Source organism: Monopterus albus, unplaced genomic scaffold (assembly GCF_001952655.1).
Source record: "Monopterus albus unplaced genomic scaffold, M_albus_1.0 scaffold513.1, whole genome shotgun sequence".
Lineage (NCBI taxonomy): Eukaryota > Metazoa > Chordata > Actinopteri > Synbranchiformes > Synbranchidae > Monopterus > Monopterus albus.
In genome coordinates, this window is record NW_018128393.1 from 75,106 (window position 1) to 98,477 (window position 23,372).

General features: G+C 45.4%; 1 protein-coding gene across 1 annotated transcript in view; it reads left to right on the top strand.

The window, feature by feature from the left end:
• Window positions 1-23,232, top strand: part of npepps (aminopeptidase puromycin sensitive) — a 26,100-nt gene extending 2,868 nt beyond the window's left edge. Inside the window, exons 2-23 of the mRNA XM_020588210.1 lie at window positions 1,785-1,869; window positions 2,043-2,120; window positions 2,241-2,362; window positions 5,806-5,913; window positions 7,388-7,588; window positions 7,890-7,986; window positions 8,070-8,103; window positions 8,530-8,644; window positions 13,238-13,402; window positions 13,662-13,766; window positions 13,845-13,905; window positions 14,000-14,109; window positions 14,262-14,325; window positions 14,495-14,634; window positions 15,849-15,983; window positions 17,660-17,879; window positions 18,203-18,345; window positions 19,844-19,900; window positions 20,053-20,160; window positions 20,869-21,024; window positions 21,307-21,354; window positions 21,825-23,232. Coding sequence (XP_020443866.1) covers window positions 1,785-1,869; window positions 2,043-2,120; window positions 2,241-2,362; window positions 5,806-5,913; window positions 7,388-7,588; window positions 7,890-7,986; window positions 8,070-8,103; window positions 8,530-8,644; window positions 13,238-13,402; window positions 13,662-13,766; window positions 13,845-13,905; window positions 14,000-14,109; window positions 14,262-14,325; window positions 14,495-14,634; window positions 15,849-15,983; window positions 17,660-17,879; window positions 18,203-18,345; window positions 19,844-19,900; window positions 20,053-20,160; window positions 20,869-21,024; window positions 21,307-21,354; window positions 21,825-21,971 — 2,499 coding nt within the window. The 3' untranslated portion in view covers window positions 21,972-23,232. The remainder of the gene's footprint in view (window positions 1-1,784; window positions 1,870-2,042; window positions 2,121-2,240; window positions 2,363-5,805; window positions 5,914-7,387; window positions 7,589-7,889; window positions 7,987-8,069; window positions 8,104-8,529; window positions 8,645-13,237; window positions 13,403-13,661; window positions 13,767-13,844; window positions 13,906-13,999; window positions 14,110-14,261; window positions 14,326-14,494; window positions 14,635-15,848; window positions 15,984-17,659; window positions 17,880-18,202; window positions 18,346-19,843; window positions 19,901-20,052; window positions 20,161-20,868; window positions 21,025-21,306; window positions 21,355-21,824) is intronic.
• The last annotated feature ends 140 nt before the right edge of the window (window positions 23,233-23,372 follow it).

Sequence of the window (23,372 nt, forward strand, 5' to 3'; positions counted from 1 at the left end):
GGTTAGAAACAAAAGACCAGAAGAAATTCAAGCTTTGTGGCACTTTGCCATTTGTCTGGCATGTTTCATAGTTACTGCCTCTCCACTGCTATGCTAGTCCCCAAGTGTTTGGAATTACAGCAGCAGCGGTGCCAAAACCTGAATGTCTCTATTACCGTCCTCTCTGAACACAGCACGCTGTCCAAGTGTGCCACTGTGTTTCGCCCTCAGTGAGCTGGGCAGTCACATGTACTTTGCCGGTTCAGTGATTTTGGTAGTACATGACATTTTCTAAATAGAGGCTTTTAAAGGGCTAAACTGGCATGAAACTTGACCACAAAATCCCTGATTTTTCTGTATTTTGCTCCTGACATAAGTGATCAGATAATCTAATTTTAGTATAATATCAGCAGTTTGGGAGAAAGTGTGAATGATTCTCATTCATTTGAAGTCTCAGAACTATTTGCGTTAAATGCTAAGAGCAGTCTGGTCTCTGTAAAAGAGACAGGAGGACTTTGACTTCATCTTAGATTAGCAGTGGTTACTCCCAAACAGACTCATGCAGCTACCATTGCTTTGCATCAGAATGGCCTGACATGCAGGCAGATTGCTGCTGAGAATCTTGCACCTTAAAGAACCACTTACTGAATCATCAAAAACTTCAAAGAGAGAGGTTCAGCTATGGTGAGGGCCTCAGGACACCCAAGACTGTCCAGCAAGCACCATGACTGCCTGTTTCTGAGGAATCAGCCAGGGAATCGTGTTGCCACCAGTGCAGAGCTTCCTCAAGATTGGCAGCAGGCAGGTGTGAGTGCTGCTGCACACACGGTGAGGCCAAGATGTTTGGGCAGTGGACTGAAGTGCTGGAGGGCAGCAAAGAAGCCACTTCTCTTCAAGAAAAGCTTTAAGGACAGGCTGAAATTCTGCAGGAAGTACAATAATTGGGCAACAAGACTGGCACACAGTAATTTTCTCTGGTGAGGCGCCCTTCCAACTGTTTGGGACAACAGCAAGATCGACTGTCCAGAGAAGAAAAGGTGAACGCTGTCACAGGTCCTGTGTCGTGCCAACGGTGAAGCATCCCGAGACCATCCATGTGTGGGCTTGCTTCTCTTCCAAAGGAGTGGGCTCACTCAGGAAATTTTCCAGATCTCAGTCCAATTGAGAATCTATGGGTGATCATCAAAAAGCGAGTAGATAAGCAGAAGCCCACAAGTTGTGATCAGCTCCATGCACTGATAAGGCAAGAATGGGACCCCATCAGTCAAGAGATGGCCCAGAAGCTGATATCCGGCATGCCAGAGCGAATTTCAGAAGTCCTGACAAAGACGGGTGAACATTGTAAATACTGACTTTATCTATAAATAAATCTGATTTATTATCAATAAAAGTCTTCAAAACATACAAAATGCTTATAATTGTTTTCCCTCATGCCCCAGAAACGTGTAGAAAGAAAAACTTAAGCAGCAAAGTTTGAATCACTGCCAAAACCTTTGGCCATGGCTGTAGCTGTCTCCCTTTTCTTTGTTTTCATCACTTTGGTTCTTCTTATCCCAACTGCTGCTTCATCTGTGACCGTTGTGGCCCTTCAGCCCCGCTGGGTTCTGTTCCCAGTAACTACTCCTTCCTGTCTCAGCTGTTTGGCCCCAGGTTCAGGTTGTAAATTTGCACTAGTTAAACACAAAACTCTAGCTTCTTTACATAGTGACTGTTAAGCCCAAGTGAGAGCTGAATGGGAGTGTTACACGGGGCACAGCGGAGCTTTTCAGAGTATAACTTTTGATGTTTTATGTCAATATTTACAGGTTACACAAGCCACAAATCAGATTGTGATGAACTGTGCTGACATCGACATCATCACGGCTTCCTTTGCACCACAGGGAGGAGAAGGTGAGGGTCAGACTTCGTCTGCTCTTTCCCCTGTTCTCAGTAGAAATGTAGCTGTCTCCTTTGATCTCATCTCTGTTTGGGTTAACATCATTTAAAATTCATAATGGGTAGTTGTCTGTGCCCTGCCACTCGCCTCATTGCTTTATTCCTCTTAATGCTTTTTTCCCTTTTAGAAATTAATGCCACAGGATTCAACTATCAAAATGAGGATGAGAAAGTCACTCTGTCCTTTCCTAGTGCTCTACACACAGGTGAGAAGGGACATAGTTGTCCCACTTTTGAAACATTTATTATCACTGATGTTTAAGAATAACAGATTGAAGGTCGAGGCTGAACGATCAGTGCAACTCTCTCTGTGTGCTCCTCCCCAGGCTCCGGCATGTTGAAGATTGACTTTGTCGGGGAGCTGAATGACAAAATGAAAGGTTTCTATAGAAGTAAATATACAACCCCTGCTGGAGAGCCCCGCTACGCTGCTGTCACACAGTTTGAGGTGAGTCAGTGGCCTTAGGGACACAGGAGTTTTTGCTGCCTGTTGCTTAACCTTCTACATGCCGATGTTGCAATATAGGGTGTGGCCATGTGACTCTTCTTGGTATTCAGAGCAAACATCAAAAGTGTCATAAAGTTGAGGCAGTATCTCACATTTCATTCTATTTATGCATACAGTATGTTTTGACTGCTCCATTTAGCGTGGTTGAGCACAGAAATGACAATCGCAAGCTCACTAAACTGTCTTTCATGGTGGTTACTACACAAGATGAAGATGGACCTCTAGGTACAGTTTTCACATGTATTGCTCAGTGATGAAATGGGTTATGACAGCCTGGCTACCTAACGTTAGTTTTAAATCAGCTTATTGTTGAAGTGTTATGGTTTAAATGTTGGGTACTTGCTTCAAAAATAGTCTCCAAGGTTACACAGTTATTATTGAGCTGGATGTTGACGTTTTCACATGGCCCAGTTTTGGTCTGCAGCCAGGAGTTTGCAACCACTGCAGTGTTTCCCACAGAATTATATTCTAATTGTGGCGGTGGCTCGGACTTGGGGTGGAGGGTCATGCTTTCATAATTAAAAAAAAATTAAATATAGTAACGCTATAGTGCAGTTCATCTGACCTGTTCCTTCAGCACTAGCTCGCCCATAGCAGCAGTGTCTTGGCTGCTGCCCTCCTCCTACATCTGTCTCTGGTTGAAACCAGTAAATATTCAACACAAATCAGTTGGATCCCCAATCACACTGATAGGATTGATCAACATTGCTACATGTGATTTTTAATGTTCCTGGACTGGCCAAACATTCAGCGTCCGAGTTTATGAACTAGCATTAACTTTATCCACTTGCAGATCAGCAAGTTAGCTTACTAACTTACTAACTAGCTTAGCCAGCCTCGCTAGCTTGGTAATAACATATTAGAAGAGTTGGATCTCTGAGACTGACAGCGTTATGTTTAAAAAAAACAAAACAAACAAACATGGAGAGAGAGGAGGGAGCGAGCAAATGCATTTGCCATGCAAAGTACTGCATTGAAATTAGATTTAACCTGTTTTAAATCAGTATGTGGCGGTCTGCCACAAATAAATCAATGTATGGGAAACACTGCACTGATCTCGGGGTGTCTGCAGAAATTCAAGTTTTCTCAAAAAAAGGTCTTAGAAGGCATTGCAGAGCCTTGGCAGGTGACTGTGCACAAAGCTGTTAAATCCTTTGCTGTAGTGTTTCACTCAGCACCATTAGACCTGCCCTTGCTGCTGCTTTCTACAGCAGCAAGAAGATTGAAGAGTTTTAACTTCATGCAATCAGGGTAGGTAGGCTCTCTGAGAGACCACCTCTCTTTGGCAGGAACGCCCTGAATGCCTTCACACAGGTATATGTTCACACCTGGAATCTGCCCAGTACAGCCACAGTCTGAGCTGCTGGTCACTGAGCAACTCCACTGGAGTAGCTGGGGATAAGGGCACCACAGTGGTGTTGAGCAGGGCAGGCACTTTGTCACCTGTCCTGAATGTCTGGGACACTGAACCAGCACCACTTCTCTCAGCTTTAGCCCACCACTGCCCCAAATATCAATTTTAGCCAAAATTCACAGTTTTTAATTCGAGCAGCCCTCCACCTGCTTTCTGCTGCTTATTTCTGTCAAGGCCATTTTAAATTGACTAGTTTTATTATTAATAACTATAGTTATGTACAGCAGGAAGTACTGATAAAACTGTCAAAGTCCATTAGTGAATACACAGTAGTCGGCCTTACTGTGCCTGCTGGTTTCTGTCATGCTTTGACTGGTGTTAGATTTCATTTCACATGGTATTAAAAGGTCTTACATTTGGCGACCATTGCAGGAAGCCCGTCAAATGCACATTTAACACCAGTGTTAATAGACCTGAAGCACGATTCTGACTGAAGGTTTGAGCTGAGCTAACCCAGCTAAGGCAAATGCAGTTTATTCCAACAGTGCTGCAATAAATCCTCATCATAAAGGCCGAAGGTTATTGCTGCACTTTTTTTCTGTTCCCTTGAGAAGCTGTCTTTAGATAAAATAGGAAATGGAGGAGAGTCTGTTTTAAACGATTTAACCTACCTGTCAAATCAGGCTGTGGTGTATCACCATTACCATGAAGCAGTGCGGCACAGTGGGCTGCCACTGGTCCGAAGATCCGCTGTGCTTGCAACAACATAGTTAGAAGATAGACTGTGTCGAAAGGTAAACATGTTTACTGCTGCTCCAAGGTGGCCTGAAAAGCCAGTTGTACAGAGAAGGACAGTACTTCTGACTGATTCATGACTGCAATGAGTGTCTCCCCAAAGGCATTTGTAGTGTTGCACTCATTTGTCCCTCAGAAAATGACAGAAGCGGTTGTGTGAGGAATGGAGAAGAGCTCGAGGGAGGAACTGAACGTTCACCCCACTGCTTCAATACTTTGATAATTACACACTTGGCCAGTCGCTGCATGCACTGGGCATGCTCTTTGGTTTTGGAAAGAAAAAAGCATAAATTATCAGAGGAAGCGTTTCCAGTGTAGATGGTTTCAGTTTTCAGTTTTCCTAAGTGACGATGAAATGTATAGAAACATGTCTTGATTCTATTATGACGATTATTAACAGCATAAAAACGAATGATGATAAAGAATAATTCAGTAACTCAACACTGAGTGTGTAGTAGTCTCATCAAACTTTAGGAGAGAAAGAAGTAGCGATTACGGTGACTACATGGAGGCCCAGACGGTGTAGGAGACAGGTGGATGCTGTAACGTCTTGCCGTGACTGGTCACCAGCAGGACCAGTCAATCTGGGAAAAATGAACAGCAGTTGTGCTCCAAGGCTGGTTAGTCGATAAAATCGTTGGCTCCTGGCTATTCATTAAAAAGGAAATGCTGCAGATTCCAGAGTTCACTTTGATGCCTTTTGCACATCAGCGATGAAAAACAGCTTAGACACATACCTGGCACAGAGTGACATGCTCAGGCTGCAGTGCCGCGGGGGAAGAATAAAGGGTCAGATATAAAACCTCATGGTGTAATGTGACAGCTGTTGCATCTCTAACCAAACAAAGTCCACAATTAGATTTTACAGTACATCTAAAACACGGCAAAGCTCCTCATCAGTCCATAAACTAGGTGGTTGCTTTCCCCTCTGTATGTTTTGCTCACTCATATCATTCACCTTTTTCTTTCCCAGGTTTTAGTCTTTGTGTAGTTATGTCGAGGGTCCAGCAGCCTTCTCCTGCAGCCCTACCTGCCTCTGTGTCTGAGTGCTAATGTTTGTTTAGCATTCACAGACTCGCACTTAAAATTGAACAAGAGCAGGCAGGTGAAATACGATCACAACCGGTGGAGACACGTTTCAGATGGATTTTAGTGCCGAGGCTAGTCTGCGGTTCATCTGGATTCAACACACCAGGTCTCAGTTTGTGTCCTCTCTCTCTCCGCCCCCCTCCAGGCCACGGACGCCCGCAGAGCCTTCCCCTGTTGGGACGAGCCAGCTATCAAAGCCACCTTTGACATCACTCTGATAGTTCCCAAGGACCGAGTAGCCTTGTCAAATATGGTACGTGTCATGTGTTCACTGCTCCGTTTGTCTGAATCACATTCTGCAGACAGGTTGTGTGCATGTGTGCTCAGTTTGTGTTCCTCCTCACAGAGTCGCACAGGAGCCACAGCCAACAACCCTCACAGCTTGATTTTCTTAGGTCTTACCCCTGTGGCTTGTCCCTGCTTGGCATAGGGATGTTTGTGAATGTTTCAATCAACTGGGAACAACTGAATGTAAAAACTACCGCCCAGTCCCCAGCGGAGCCTTGTCAGGGTCGAGTCTCCATAGCATCGTCAGGTCTCCTCTGTCGGAGGAGGAAGCCTTCTCCTTCCAAACCAGATCCCCTCACTGTGTCCAACCCACTGTGTCGTCCTCATGAAGCCATTCAGTGACCTAGAGCTGCAGCCACGAGTCAGTTCAGTGGTAGAAAAGGTTCTGGTTCCACCTTCTTTAATGTGAGGAGCTGATGCTTTTCTTTGTCAGACATGAGAATCAGCTGAGTCTCTGTGGATCTGCTGGTTGGACACAACAAGACGTGTGGAGACGCCACCTTTGGCTCTGGAGAGTCACTGTGGGACTTTTTCCCAGTGTCTGATATTCTGGGGATAAACAGATCAGTCATATCATCAGGATGATGATCAGCTGATTGATCAATGGCCCTGCTGTTTGGATTTGCACTCAGTTATTCAGGGTTTTCTTTTCGTTTGTCGCCTGTCTGTATCTCCTCCCACTGAGCCACAGAGCTCCACTGTGGAGCTTTTCAAACCCATCAGTGATCACACTGTTGCACTGGGGCACATGTTCCTTCATCACCATGAACAGACACACGCTGTAGTTTAGTTTGACACCGTCCTGCTGCCATTGTCCCTAGAGAGACGATGGCACTGAAAATAGTCCCTAACAAATGTAATTCTTTTTGAATTATGTTTGCTAAAAACATCCATGTCCACAGACATTACAGGACAACGCAGAGTGGGACTGACACATTGCTGGTTTGGGTCTTTTTAGTGACAATAAAAAACCCATCCTGGTTGATTCCTAATGATTGTGGTGACCTGCTAATTTTTATTACAGCCCTGCCAGTGGGCCATTTCCATTTGCACAAAAGAAATGTGAAAAGCTAATGGGAAGAACACCATTAGATTCACCTAGGATATTTCTTCTCTCCACAGGATGAGCTGTTATGATTTTAAAGAACCCACTGCTACAAAGGCACTTAGAGTAGCTAAATCATCAGTGTTTGTTTGCTCTGCCAGACATCACACTTAGTCATAAATATTTTAGCTTCCAGCAGCTGCTTTAGACTTTCAGTCTTTGTGTTATGCAACGTCCCTGTTAGACCACAGAGACTTTTATAATAGGATGGTGTCAGAAGCTTCTTCTGCAAAATGTTTTCTTTTGGCTTTATGTCCTAACACTTACAGTTCAGCTCTGCCTGCTCACCACGGCCCCATATTGAAGCATTTAACTCCACCTTTCCTCTCTCCAGAATGTCATTGATCGAAAGCCATATCCAGATGATGAAAACCTTGTGGAAGTGAAGTTTGCCACCACACCCATCATGTCCACATACCTTGTAGCTTTTGTCATTGGTGAATATGACTATGTGGAGAGCCAGTCATCAGATGGTGTAACAGTACGCGTCTACACGCCTGTCGGGAAGGCAGAGCAAGGGAGGTTTGCGCTGGAGGTGAGCAAGTTGTTGAAACATTGTTAACTCACAGCAGCAGAGTCACAGGATGTTTTCACCTCTGCAAGAGGAGCGTCACGAGCTGTAAATGTGACTGCAGCAGTAGACAGGTGTATAGGCAGCAGCCAGATTTACCAGTGTTTGTGTGATGGAAGATTTACCCGCTGAACTTCTTTGTTTGAGTCGTTGTGTCTCCATTGTTATGTATTGTTAAGACACAAATGAGCAGAAGTTTTTACATGCTTTGCTAGAGTTTAAATTGGCTTCTATACATTGTTTTTATTGACACTTATTTATGCAGGTTGCGACTAAGACCCTACCTTTCTACAAGGACTACTTCAGTGTCCCTTATCCGTTGCCTAAAATCGATCTCATAGCTATTGCTGATTTTGCAGCTGGTGAGTAACTGTCAACTTGTTAATTTGACACATGTCCACTCAAAGTGCTCAAAGTAACACGCGTGCTCCTTCCTTCCGTTCAGGTGCCATGGAAAACTGGGGCCTTGTTACATACAGGTAAATGTTGGTTCCTTTCTAACTGCTCCTTTTAAATCCTCTTCTATGTGTAATGGAAAATGAGCATCACTATTTACAGAACATTACTACCATTGTGGGTGGTTTTGGAAAACTGGAAGTGAACTTTCAGTCAAGATCACTAAATCTGCCAAAAGCTTAAGAAAAGTTTTCCCCTTCCTTTCTAAAAACATGTCAATGTGTCTTTGGTTGACTGCACTGCTGGGTTTTTAATTGCTTTGTCATAGTTGGATGTGCTGCCTGTGTGTTTGGCCTGTGATTAGCTTAGAGCAGCAGGTTGTCTTAATAAATGGCCCAGCAGCAGCCGTGGACTCTGAATGGCTGATGGAAAGAACCCTGCTGGCGTTCAGATGGCGTGTCGACCTCCTGTCGTTTCTGTGTTAACTTCGGTTTTCTGTCGTCTCGCAGGGAGACGGCTCTTCTCATCGACCCAAAGAACTCCTGCTCGTCCTCCAGGCAGTGGGTGGCGCTGGTGGTCGGACACGAACTCGCCCACCAGTGGTTCGGAAACTTGGTCACCATGGTAACTAGACACGACCCACAGCATAAGAAAGAGGGTTTGCATACCCAAATGAGTAAGATGTTTCCTTGTGTTTAGGTCAGCTCTGCCTTCTTCAGTCTCTTCCAGTTTCATGGTTAAGTCATCTTCACTTTTCACCAACAGTGAATTCAGTCGGACTGTATTTAGAGCACGGTGGCGCAGTGGTTAGCACCGTTGCCTCATAGCGAGAAGGTTCTGGGTTCGGGCCCCACCCGGGACCTTTCTGTGTGGAGTTTGCATGTTCTCCCCGTGCTTGCGTGGGTTCTCTCCGGGTATTCCGGCTTCCTCCCACAGTCCAAAGACATGCAGCTTAGGTTGATTGGTGTCTCTAAATTGCCCATAGGAGTGTGTGTGTGTGTGGTTGTTTATCTATGTGTTATCCCTGCGATGGATTGGCGACCTGTCCAGGGTGTACCCTGCCTTCGCCCGATTGTCGGCTGGGATTGGCTCCAGCCCCCCCCGTGACCCTGTTCAGGGACTAAGCGGTAGAAAATGAATTAATGAATGTATTTAGAGCATATAGCACTTTTCTGCCTTAACGGTTCAACATGTGGAGCTGGGGTTCGAACCACCAATCCTGTGATTGATGGTGGGCGACCCGCTCATTCTCCTGAGGCAGAGCCCTTTTGTACTGCTAGCACTCAGAAGCAACCGGCCACCTCACGGGGAGAAGCTGGAGATTCCCTCGGAAATACGGTGTAAAGTGCAGGGCTGCAGAGCCGGCATAAAGTGGAGATGAAACGGAAATAAGCCATGTTTACCATCTGTCGTTATGGGTAACGTGTGGTCCCTCTCCAGCAAAATGAACGAGCTAACGGGGCTAATGAGACTGCAATGTGAGTACAGGGAGAGCAGCCTGCTATGCTTTACCGAGGCCTGGCTGAACAACAACACTCCAGATTCTGTGGTCTCCTTACAAGGAGTTACACTAATTCTGGCAGATTGAAGCACGGCTGACTGTGGTAAGAGGAAAGGTGGAGGTATGGCGGTGTACTTTAATAACAGATGGTGCAATCCCAGGCACATAACTGTTAAGGAAAGATTCTGTAGCAGAGACATTGAACTATTCGCTATCAGCGTACAGCCGTACTACATCCCTAGGGAGCACTCCCATGTGATTGTGGTGATGGTGTATATTAACTCCCCTAAAAGGCTGCGTGTCAGCGCGCACTGAGCACCATAGCTGGGCTGCAGACACAACATCCACAGGTTTTAATTCTTATCTCGGGGGACTTGAACCATGCTTTTCCTCCCCTTCTCAGCCACCCTCCCAAACTTCACCCGGTATGTAAATTGCCGCACAAGGGACAATAAAACTCTGGATCTAATGTATGCAAATGCGAGGAAGGTGTAAACCTCCACCCCCCTCTAGGTCGCTCTGACCACAACCTTGTTCACCTACTTCCTGTTTATACTCCAGTGGTGAAAAAAGTGTCACCTCAGGTCAGAGTAGTAAAGGTATGGACAGAGGAGCCAACTGAGCAGCTGAGAGACTGTTTTCACACCACAGACTGGGACATCCTCTGCAGTCCTCATGGAGAGGACATAGATGGCCTCACACACTGTGTTTCGGATTACCTAAACTTCTGTGTGGAAAATACCGTCCCGTCCAAGAGAGTACGGTGTTCTAACAACAAGCCGAGGGTGAGCCCCGAGTTAAAAGTACTGCTAAATGAGAAGAGGGCTTTCCTCTCAGGGGACAAGGAGGAGCTGAGCAGGGTGCAGCGGGAACTAAAATACATGATCCGGGGGTGCAACTACAGGAAGAAGCTGGAGCAGAGCATGGAGAATAACAATGTGTGTGAGGTGTGGAGAGGCCTGAAACACATCTTGGGTCATGGTAAAAGTGATGATGGTCACCAGGTCACGGGGGACAAGGCCTGGGCAAATGAACTGAATCTGTTTTTTAATTAATTTGACTCTACCCAGTCCTCAGCCCCCACCCTGCCAGCCCACCTGACTCACCTCTCCAGGTCACTTGTCTCCCTGCAGCTGCAGCTGCTCACACCTCATCCAGACCTTGCCCCTCCTCCCACTGTCACGGGGGGTTCCCAACAGCCCACAGCTCATGAGCAGTCACCGCCCACCTGTCCCCTCAGCCTCACGGCAGACCAGGTCAGGAGGGAGTTGAGGAGGATTAAAGCCAGGAAGGCCACAGGCCCTGACCACATCAGCCCCAGGGCCCTCAGGGAGTGTTTAGACCAGATCAGTGAGGTGGTCCTGTACATGTTTAATCTGTGTCTTAGCCTGGAGAGAGTTCCAGTTCTGTGGAAGACATCCTGTGTTGTCCCGGTTCCCAAAATACCTCATCCTAAGCAGCCGAACCACTACAGACCCATTGCCCTGACCTCCCACCTGCTGCAGTTTGCATACCGTCCTGGCATCGGGGTTGATGACGCTATTATCTACATGCTGCTTTGAGCCCTATCTCATCTGGAGTCACCCGGAAGTATTGTGAGGGTCATGTTCTTTGACTTCTCCAGTGCTTTCAACACAATCCAGCCGTCACTGCTGAGGGGGACGTTGGGGGGGAGCGGATACAGGGGGGTTGTTACTGACTTTGTGGAGTGGTGTGAAGAAAATCACCTGGTCCTGAACACCAGTAAGACTAAAGAGATGGTGATTGATCCCCAGTGGAAATCACCAGCACTCACTCCGGTTAGCTTTCAGGGCTCAGTCATTGAGACTGTGGACACCTTTAAATACCTGGGGGTCCACCTCAACAACAAAATGGACTGAAAACACTGATGCCCTGTACAAGAAGGGCCAGAGCCACCTCCACTTGTTGAAGAGACTGAGGTCCTTTGGCATGTGGGGGGCACTCCTTTTGACTTTTTATGATACTGTGGTGGCATCTGCTGTTTTTTACGCTGTTGTGGGTTGGGCAGGAGGTAGCACGGACAGGGACAGGAAGAGACTAAACAAGCTGGTTAAGGAACTGGGTCTGTCCTGGGCTGCTCTCTGGATTCCATCGAGCATGTGGTGGACAGAAGGATGCTGGTAAAACTAACATCCATCCCCTGCACCACACAGTCGAGGCTCTGAACAGTTCCTTTAGCACCAGACTGTTACATCCCCAGTGTAAGAAGGAGCGTTACCGTAGGTCGTTCCTTCCCACAGCAATCAGACTGTACAATACATTACTGTAGGGATAAGCTAGGTGAAAGTATGAGGGACTATAGTCAACTGAGGTGCAATACTCAAATCCTGGGGTAAAATGCATGGTTAACATGCACATATGTAAATTCTGTTCTTGATTATTCAAATACTTGATTCTGTCTATTTTTGAGTACTTGGAATTTATTTATCAGGATGTGTGTGCGGTGCTTGTTTCTCATGGTTGTTTGTTCTCCATTGCTGCTGAAACACTGAAATTTCCCCATAGAGGAATAAAGTACCTACCAACCTACCAAGTGGTTACCTGGAAACCCCACAGGGCTCCTCACAACATCCAGTTTAACCACCAAAAGCAAAATGTCACAGTCATAGAAAAAGCCCATTGAGGCAAATTTGTGATTGAAACACACAAGCAAACAAAATGAGAGATTATACAAGTAAACGTGTTAATGTGGATCAAATGAACAATGCTAAGCACAGTCTGCGTTGCCGGTGAACAGGCCCCTGTGCTTCATCCTTTGGATTTTGACTTTGGTTCAGTGTGATGTTCTTTACCTCTGACTGACATTACAACAAAAAGTCATAAAAGTCATGATAGAAAAATACAGGTAGCAGAAAGTTTCTAGTGTGTGTGGGGAAAAGGCTTAAAATAAGAAAGAGGAAAAATGTTTTAAATATAGAAACCAGTATTTCTACGGCTCTGGATGTAAGACAGTCAGAACCTAATACCAGAGGTGGAGAGTAACTAAGTACACTTACTCAAGTACATGTGTACTAGTTCTGCTACTTCATACTTCATCTTCACTTTGTACTCGGTACATTTATTTGATAACAATAGTTACTAGTTACGTTTCAGAATAATAAAGTAAAATACAGTATAATCATAAAAGTTATTGATCCTTGGTGTAAGATTCACAAGCAGTAATTCAAATTCTAAGCATATAAAGTAGTTAAACTTAGCTGTGCCTTTACCAGCAGCAACATTAAGTGTGATGAACACAATAATGCATCAGTAGTTATAATTGAATAATATGATGTACACCAAAGTAACCTGTGCCATTTTACATTTGGTACTTTATGTTTTCTGCTAATACTTTTGTACTTTCACTTAAGTGACCTTTTGAGCGCAGGACTTCTGTTTGCACTGTGGTATCGCTGCTTAAGTAAACAATCTGAGTACTGCTTCCACCACGGCCTAATGCAAATTTTATTTTGTGCTTGATTTCCAAACTGCTTTCTGTTGTTATCTGAAGGGGAAGTGTACTGAAGACATCTGTGTAATAGAGACAATGTCGTCCACAAAACTTCCAAAAACATCAGGACACACTGCTTTTTTAAATTACAAATGCTGGTGGAAGTTTATTAATTCATCGCAGGACAATGTGTTTTCTGTCGCATCATCCATTTTTTTATCAAATGACATATATAAGTGGTTTTTAATCTTGTCAACATCTACAGGAATGGTGGACCCATCTGTGGCTTAATGAGGGATTTGCATCCTGGATCGAGTACCTGTGTGTGGACCACTGCTTCCCAGAGTACGACATCTGGACCCAGTTTGTCTCAGCTGACTACACCCGTGCTCTGGACCTGGACGCGCTGGACAGCAGCCACCCCATAGAGGTGAGCTGTGGAGGAGACATTGATGGGAGCTGCTGGCTCGTGGAGTCTGTGGGCCGGACTGTTATGTTCCCCAGGATGCACCATTCTGTCTTTGCATCTGTTGTTCACAAACGAGGGAGTTGTCCTGTAGCAGAACAGAGTTTCTGAGGGTGTGAAGGGCGGGATGAGTTACTGGTTAGATAAACAACAAGGTATGTTATCACTGAGAGTTGGCATCACACTCAACACCTGATTTCTGGCTTTGCACTGTGTGCTGCAGGTGAACGTGGGCCATCCATCAGAGGTAGATGAAATCTTTGACGCCATCTCCTACAGCAAAGGAGCGTCTGTGATCCGTATGTTGCACAACTACATAGGAGACGAGGTTGGAAACTGTCTAATCGCTGCTGACATTGTTTCCTTGTCATGCTCTGTTCCTTAACCTCTGACTCTTCCTTGGTAGGACTTCAGGAAAGGAATGAACGCCTACCTTCTGAAGTTCCAACATAAAAATGCTTCAACAGGTGAGAGCACGCAGGAAATATTCCCCCCAGATGAAGCAGTTGTGTAAATGGGTTTCTTGGGTTCCTACTTCTCTGACGCCCGCTGTCTCCACAGAGGACCTGTGGGACTGTCTAGAACAGGCCAGCGGGAAACCCATCGCTGCAGTGATGGGCTCCTGGACCAAGCAGATGGGCTTCCCAATTATTGTAGTTGACCAGGAACAGGTGAGCGTCACTGCACACATGTGTGTTTGGTGGGCAGGAAGCAAACAAACTCCTCTTGATGTCAGATTCTGGCTTTTTGTTTTCTGGTAGCTGGTTTTTATTTTCCACTCTGGTGCATCTTCTACACACACTGACTATGATGTTATTTATAGCAAGGTGACGACCGCATCCTTAAGGTATCTCAGAAGAAGTTCTGTGCCAGTGGGCCACATAATGGTGAGTGTGTCACACGCTGGCCATGATGTTTTTCACTGAGCTGATGAGTTGATTGACAGAAAAATAATCCGCAACTGTTTTGATAATTATCATTTTGATCATCAACCAATATTAGTCAGTTCTAGCGGTCGTGGCTTCTCATCGGCCCTGTTACGTGTCTGTCAAACAGGTGAGGATTGCCCCAGCTGGATGGTCCCCGTTAGTATTTGCACCAGCGAGGACCCCAGATGCAACAAGCTCAAGGTTCTGCTGGACAGACCCGAGACGACCATAACCCTGAGCAGCGTTGGTCCAGACCAGTGGGTCAAGGTGAGGCCCTGCAACAGTGGGCTGCTGATGTTTCACTCAGGGAGATTTATTTCAGTATTTAATCCAGTACAGTATCAATCTATAAGCAGTATAAACCCCCAGCAGTAGTCACCAGTATACACTCGTTCTGTAGGTAGGGGTGCAGAAATCCTGCTACCAGTTCCAATACCCAGACTCTGGACCTGCCAGTTACCGACCTGAACCTGGTACATAGTGATAGTGATTTTATGTTCCGAGGATGGTTGAGGCACCGTACTAAAAAAAAATCCTGCTGAGATTTTACTTGATGGTGAAAAGACTGAGTGACATTGTTGAAGAAACTGCGTGGACTGGCCCCATACGGCAGCACCAAATCAGCTTAATGTCGGTGCTGTGCCAGTATTGGATCGTTGAATCTCTAAGCAGAGTTTATACAAGCAAGCATGAAATCCTTTGTGTTAATTAGTGAAAATTAGGGCTGTGTATTGGCAAGAATCTGGCAATACGATATGTATCACGATGCAGGGATTATGATTTGATATAGTCCTAGACTTTTCTATTGCTCAGAGTTTCTCAGGGCATTCACACAGTTCAGTCAGTCACATTATGTAATCCTTTATTCTGGAATTCTGGAAGTGTAAATTAGGGCTCTGACAAATGTGGCAAGAACATGAATGGACTCGTTCAAACTTGTGCACATTAGCACAGTTGTGGAGGATTTGCTGTCTTAATTGAAACTTCTCAGGAAGTGAAGTAGAATGCAGTGGATTAAACTTTATGTAGTAGAACCTGATCTACAGAAAATGCCTGCTCTGTTCCTGTGGACCAGCTTGTTGGACCATCATTTGCACACTAACTTCTGAGGTTCCCAGCCACAGTTCAGAGCCACAAATCAACAAAAAAGTTTGAAAGACTAGGGTTTTCTCTCTCGTAATGTTTAACCAGTATTTTTGGAGAACTCACCCACCACCACACACCTGTCGCTGACCAAACCTCCATGCCTCAACACTGCTGTGATGCTGATTCACTCACTTCAGGCTGCTCTGATAATGCCGGGCCGACGCTGTACAGATTTGGCTGATCATGGCCCTGAATCCATCGCCCCCGATTAATTTTAGATTGTTGTTTGACATTAAAAAAACATGTGATCCACGCAGCCGAAGAACACTCGGTCTGAGAGGCAGACGTGGTAAAACTACATTAGTCTGACCCTGCTGTATCCCTGCTGTTTGCAGATCAACCCCGGCACTGTGGGCTTCTATCGTATCCAGTACAGCTCGTCCATGCTGGACAGTCTGCTGCCGGGCATCAGAGACCTCAGCCTGCAGCCCGTGGACCGGCTCGGCCTGCAGAACGACCTCTTCTCCCTGGTGAGGTGGAAACACACACACAGCCCTACTGCTGGGAAATACAACAGTTGTTTCCTTTTTTTTTTCCTTAAGGCAAAATGTAATCAGCTCAGAGTGTCTAGGCACCCAAAGAGCTTTCTGCTCGTCAGCGTGGAAGGAAGTCCACTCCTTTCCAGAGTGAAAAACAAATGTATGGTGCTGAACAAAAGAGAACAGGAAGAGTGGGAAGAGAAAGTGAGCCACAATGGCCCCTTTGTGAAGTGTGGAGACAGGAAGACAAACAGGTGCAAATTTAAGGCAGGTTTATGACTGAAACACTGACACGACAGAAACGTTCGAGGAACAGATTCACTGCAAAGAAGGTTCTTTAATCGACCGTTTTCATTATTGATTTCTTCACTTCAGTGTGTTTGACATTTAAGTTTTGAAGCCGTTTCTGCTTATACGAGCGTCATGACATACGACGTGGCTCTGTGAAAGCCTGTGTAACCAGAGGTGACTGATAAATGTGGAATTTCAAGCATAACTTGGCCGTGTTGTGACAGACTGACTCTTCATTCACACTTCATTCATTCATTTGGTCTGAACACACTCAACTGGAACTTTATAGGTCCTGTTCTTATTTCTCTGTCGCCTCTTTCAGAATAAGAGGAAGCTGTTGGAGTGAACGAGTTATTGTTCAACTACTGTCAGTCTTAAATTGCTTCACTTTTAGTTTCATTACAACAGAAGCCATTTGTGTAACTGTGACCTCGGCCTGACCACAAAACTAAGAGTAACACAACTTAACGTGTTTGGTTTCAGAGGTTTAGTGTCGGATCAGAACGTGCATTTACAAAGACGCTTTAGAGCAAATGTTTTGTTCCTGTGTGGTTCACCGGCAGCTGCAGCTTTTCCTCTGCTCGGGCTCCAAACCTGCACTTTGAGCCTTTTAAAGTCACCACAGAGCAGACTTCACACTGGTCTGCTTTCCTGTAACACGATGGGTTTGTTCCAAAGCACTTTGTTTATTTTAGAGGATCAGAAATGTGAGAAGTGTCGGGTCATGTGCGAGACATGTCTGGACTTTACAGACATGAACTGTTTTAATAATGATAAATTAATTTACAGTATAGAGCTCGTTTCAAAACACAGTTAGGTAATGCTTTATTTTGATATAACCTAATAAGCTGATGAAGGTTTTCCTGTAAAGAACCACGTAGTTTTAGTACTAAGGACAGAAAAATTGAGACAAAGTTTTGAGGCTGCTTTTTTTTAATATATATAATTAGTCCACTGAGTTCTGTTGAATTTATTATTGGCTTCCAGATGCAAGTGCTCAATTTAAACAGCAGTTAATATTTACTGTTTATTTATTCATTAAATGTTATTTTTTGTTTATGCTGATTTGTGAATTTGGAAATGAATTGGACCTGTAAAACCAAAACATGTTACAAACTGCTTTACATTAAGAACAAAGAATGAAAGTATAAAAATCTGGAGCAGAAGTCTAAAACCTGATCATACAATACAAACTCATTAGGAGAAGGTCCTGTGGTAAAGGTGATTTTAAGAAGAGATTTAAAGGAGGATGTGACTGTGTCTGAGGTTACAGCTCCACAGCTGAGGGCCTCGCCCACCATAGGTGGGACTTCGTAGGGAGTCGGTATGTAACTGGGGCCTGCCCACTCAAAGCAGCACCCGTTCTGTGCCTTCAGTCTCGTGCAGGGATGATCAGCACAGTGGAGGTGCTGAAGGTGATGGAGGCCTTCGTCAACGAGCCGAACTACACGGTGTGGAGCGACCTCAGCTGCAACCTGGGAGTGCTGTCCTCGCTGCTGTCCCACACCGACTTCCATGAGGAGATCCAGGAGTTCATCCGGGACCTCTTCACCCCCATCGGCCTCCAGCTGGGCTGGGACAGCAAACCAGGGGAAGGTGAGGAGGGGCTGGATTTCAGATGGTCCAATTCACCTCGGTGTAGGCAAACCTGGAGAGACTGTGGTGTAGAAATGTACTGTAGAGTCACTATAAATGTGTCATACAGTTACTAAGGCATGTCTGTATTATTGTCGTATCCTGTTATTATCACAGTGCAGCACTCGGATATACTTGTCTTGTCAGTTTGTTAATGCTTCTGTGCTTGGTGAAAACTTATTTTGTGATAAAACTCGGATACGTGTGCAGACATACGGGTGGAGTGTGTCTCAGTGACGCGGGCTGAGAGGGAGAGTAGCCTGAGCAATGTGTTTGTGTGGCAGGTCACCTGGACGCCCTGCTGAGAGGTCTGGTTCTGGGGAAGCTGGGGAAGGCAGGACACAAACCTACACTGGAGGAGGCCCGGCGGAGGTTCAAGGACCACGTGGAGGGCAAGCAGGTCCTGCCTGCAGACCTCAGGAGCCCAGTAAGTAGAGAAGGCGTGCCGGTGTTTACTAACGCACACTCTCTGACAGTCCTCATACTTGTCACCATGTTTCATTTGGAGGTTGGCTGCAGTTCCACCATATCCTGTCTAGAAATATACCCAGCATGTAACTTTATAGACCCAAATCATGTTTAAGGGCAGGACCCGTTTGGACCCTAGAGTGTGTCTGTATGTTCACCCACCTTTTTTTAGCATGCAAGTCTCATGTTTTATTGGCAGAGTGTTATCACTTCTTAACATGCAGTGATGGATCACAGACGCCTGTTATGCAGAGCAAACACCATGTTTTTTTATGTTAGTGTTAATTAGTTATGGTCTCCATTTCACTACAGTACCTGGTCCACTGAAAACGCTCTGGGAAACCTGGTCATTCTATAGCAGGACAAACCTAAACCACAGCCCTGGTATTACATGTTTTGAATTACTAGACTGCTCCCTCCGGGTTGGGAGTTAGTTGCTGGCCCAAGTGAAGCAGTTTAAGAATCTCAGGTCTTGTTCACGAGTGAGGATAAAACTGAGCATGAGACTGGCAGGTGGTGAGGGGCAGCAATTCACACATTGTATCAGACTGTCATGGTGAAGAAGGAGCTGAGCTGAAAGGCAAAGCTCTCAATTTACCAGTCAGTCTACGCTCCAACCCTCACCTATGGCCACGAGCGACCAAAGAATAACATCACGAATACAAGCGGCTGAAATTAGTTTCCTTCGTAGAGTGGCCAGAGTTGGCCTTAGAGACAGGGTGCAGAGCTCGGACATCCAGAAGGGACTCGGAGAGAGGAGTCAGTTGAGGTGGTTCAGGCATCTTATCAGGACGCCTCCCTTTGGAGGTCTTCCTGGCACCTCCAACTGGTAGAAAACCCCAGGGCAGAGCCAGAACATGCTGGGGAGATTATATATCTCATCTGGCCTGGGAACGCCTCGGAATCCTGCCAGAGGAGCTGGAAAATGTTGCTGGGAACAGGGAGGTCTGGGGTACCTTGCTGAACCAGTTGCCACCACGACCCGACCCCAGATGAGCAGTAGAAAATGGATGGATGAAGGTGTGGGCCTTATTCAGGGCCTCAGTGGTCAAACACAGGTGAAGTCAGAGTAGAAAAAGTTCATTCCCTTCTGTGTGTGACGATGCTGCTCAGCTGAGCTGCTATGACGACTCTCACTGCTGACACAACTTCTGATTTTACTGAATAACACAAGACCCGGGCAGGTCACATGACTCCACATCAGCTGACTGTGGTGTAGCCTGGGTTCTGTACACTTGCTCTCTACCCTTTGCTGACTGAGTTTTCCTGGGTGTCACATCTTTAGGTGGTGTAAATCTCAGGATGGACCAGACATGGTCTCATGACGAGTTTGTGCACAAAGTGATGAGAAAATAATAGGCCATGAAAAAAAATCTAGAACAGCCAGTAGATTGTTTACTGTTGCCAATGGATTGTGTTGGAGCAGCATATGTCACTGTGTGTATTTGTTTGTCCAGGTGTATTTAACAGTGCTGAAGCACGGAGACAGTGGCACATTGGACACGATGCTGAAGGTAAGACTGTAGCTGACAAGCGGACTGATCGAACTTCATCACCCTAACAGACGCCGTCGTCGTCTCAGGTCAACATTTGTTAATACACGATTCTAGCTGATTCCTGCTTCTCTCTCACGTGCTCATATATGTCTCACATTATCTGTGTTCAGCTCCACAAACAAGCAGACATGCAGGAGGAGAAGAATCGGATCGAGCGAGTCCTGGGCGCCATCTCAGCCCCCGACCTCATCCAGAAAGTTCTCAGCTTCGCCCTCTCGGTACGCATGACCTCATTTAGTGCAAGTCTGGTTTATTTCCTCAGAGGAAATGAAACCAGTGACATGTAAAGTGCTGTTTTTAATCATCCTGTTATAATCATGTGTCCATGGACAAAAAATGACCCAGCGTTTTGTTTTTTTTGTTTTTTTTAGTTGTATTCTTTATCTGTTTGTAGCTCAGGCTGCAGCCAGTGATGGTTTTCATCAGTTAATCTGGAAAATATCTTAATTAAAAACTGTGAAAACTGCCCAGAGACCAACACGACATCTTCAGTGCTTTATCTTTTCTAATCTAAGCAGTGGTCACAGTAAACCAGCAAACTTTTACATTTGAAACCAAAGCTCAGTCAATTTCTGGTATTTTGTTTAAAAAATAACTTTAAAAATTAATTTTATTGTTGTGTATAATTTAAAAAATGGTGCTTTAGAAAAGGATGTAACATTTCTGCTGTGAAATATTAATCAGTGCTGATGTTACTATGTCGGGTCAGGACCTAGAACTTGTTTTGACAAAATATAGTTTAGTTTAATGAGAAACTGGAATTAAAAGCTGTTCAGCTGTTAGAAGTGTGCAGCCCCACTGACACGTTAACATATGATATGCTTTCTCTAAGCAACATGAGCCTTTTGCTCGGTGTGGTGAACATCCAGGGTCAGCACCTGACTGTCTGCAGCTAACTTCTTTCTTCTGGGTCTTGTCCTGAACAGGAAGAGGTTCGACCCCAGGACACAGTGTCAGTAATCGGGGGTGTGGCAGGAAGTAGTAAACAAGGCCGGAAAGCTGCCTGGAAGTTTGTCAGGGACAACTGGGAGGAGCTGTACAACCGCTACCAGGGCGGCTTCCTCATATCACGGCTCATCAAGGTAAAGTCAAAGCTGCTGCTGCTGCTGCTACACGAGCACAGTCTCCTGAAGTCGTGTGTCAATGTGTCGCTGTGAGACTCGTTGCTTGTCCACAACCTCCAGTTATCAGTTAAATGTGCCAGAAGTCCATGTTAGCTGATGATTTGACCATCACTGGGCCCCACAGTGGCTCTGACTGTGCCCTCAGAAACCTGCTGCTGGTTCAGAAGAAACGTGGCCACTGCTCATCTGCTTTTCTCCTTCTGTTCAGCTCATGTGTTTGTTTTTCATTTGTCTTTGCAGCTCACAGTCGATGGATTCGCTATTGACAAAATGGCTGCTGAAGTGAAGGTAAGAGCCGTGCACAGACCTGTGCTCTCCATGCTGTTTGAAACACATTCTGAACTGTAAACTGTCAATGTTCATGGCTTCACTTTGCTGAATTTAGGTGTGTAAACACAATTTAATTCAGACCATTAAGGGGCAGACGGACTTTGCAATAAGTTCTCAGTAACATAGTCCTGATGGGCAACAGCCGCTAAAGCTGTGGCTAACGTGTTAGCAAACGATGGCCACCCGGAATAATGGCTGGCTTGCTACCTTTTATACAGAACATGTAGTATCCTCGCCTTGACCAGACAGATCATCACATCTTTCTGAGCTTTTTGCAGAACATCTCGTCAATTCCTTGACAACCGGTTTGTCTTCTAAGGCGGATTGATCAGACGCTCTAGAACAAACCGGGTGGTTAGATTATGTCCTGTCCATTTTTGTAAGATGACCATCCTTTCGTGAACAGCTGTTTCTTTATGATCCTGCAGAGTTTCTTCGAGAGTCACCCGGCGCCGGCGGCTGAGCGCACGGTGCAGCAGTGCTGTGAGAACATCCTCCTTAACGCCACCTGGCTGAAGCGTGACGCGGACAACATCCACCACTATCTACTGCAGCGTAAAGCTCCCCCAGTCTGAGCCTCCGCTGCCTCCTCCAGCTCCCTCCCCCCTCCCTCCAGTGCGGACCTCCCAGCATCATAGCGGCCTCGGCCCCCTCTCTACAGACCGGAGCAGGAGACCACAGCGTACTTACAGCAGGCTTCATTTCTCTACAGAAACTGTGTGAAACAAGAAGACAAAGCCAAGAATTTAACAGTGTTGGACACACAGAGACGTTAACAAAGCAGAACCCATTGTTGTAGTCAGACCAGGGATGTAGTTTTAGCCCCAATCTGTCCACGAGCAGACAGCTAGCAACGTTATGCAGTCGGTGCTCGGCAGAGACGCACAAACACACTTCACATCACCTGCCCTGTATGCACCTCTGTGTCATGGGTCAGAAAACTGTGAATCCCACACACACACGCCCCACACCCCACTTCAGAGGGGTCATTGTTTTTCTGCTGCCACTTAATGTTGAATGCATGAAGTGTGATTTTCTGCATTTGCTCCTTTGTCTGTTTTCTGCAAAAACAAATGATTTCTTCTTTGTTTCCCTCCCCCTCTCAGTTTGCATACATATACCACCCCTCCTCCTCTTTCAGGCATTGTGACTGGGGGAAAGCTGAAGGCACCTGAGCAGACTGGGGCTAATAACAATAGCGTGTGTTGTAGTTTCCAGTGGCACTGATTTTCCATTGCTAATAAACGGTTAGGACGAGGCAAGCAGCGCTAGCATGGTACTACATTGTAAACTGTATAATGCAAGCATTTTTTTTCTTTTTGCAGACGATGTTCCTTTAAAAGAATTAAATAGAAACGTTTATGGTTACCTGTTCCCACTTCCCCCCAGACCCCTCAAGCTCTGTTCACTCAGACTCTTTGAAATAATCTAAGTATATTTAAACCGGTTTCTTTATCTGCCGCCTTCAATGAAATGGAGATATTGGCGTGTTTTTATAAGACATCAGATGCTGTGATTTATTTAAATGTTGAGATATATTCTAAGGAAAGGGAAAAGAAGTCACAACTACTTTTCGGGGCCTTTTCACTCTGTAGTAACATCAGGAAACGCCTCTGTGTAGGGTGAGAGTCCAGTGAAGCCCGTCTCAACTTCGTGGACTTGGACTCTGTTGTCGAACTTGGAGGCCTTAAATTGGTCGACTGGTTTGCGGTAAATATTAAAAACTGAAATGCTGATATTAGGTGACTTCCACATAATGTCAAATGTATCTTATGTGACAGGTTATGCAAACTTGTTGAACAAGTATATCTACATTTACAATTTGATGTGGTTTTTGAAAAATATACCAACCAAGTCATCCAACCTGTTGTCGAGACACTTTCCTTCCTGGAACATTTTTAAAAAAAATTCTTTTTGTTTGTTTTTTGTTTGAAACTATAGTTGGTGGTCATTAAAATGAAAATGGATCATAAAAA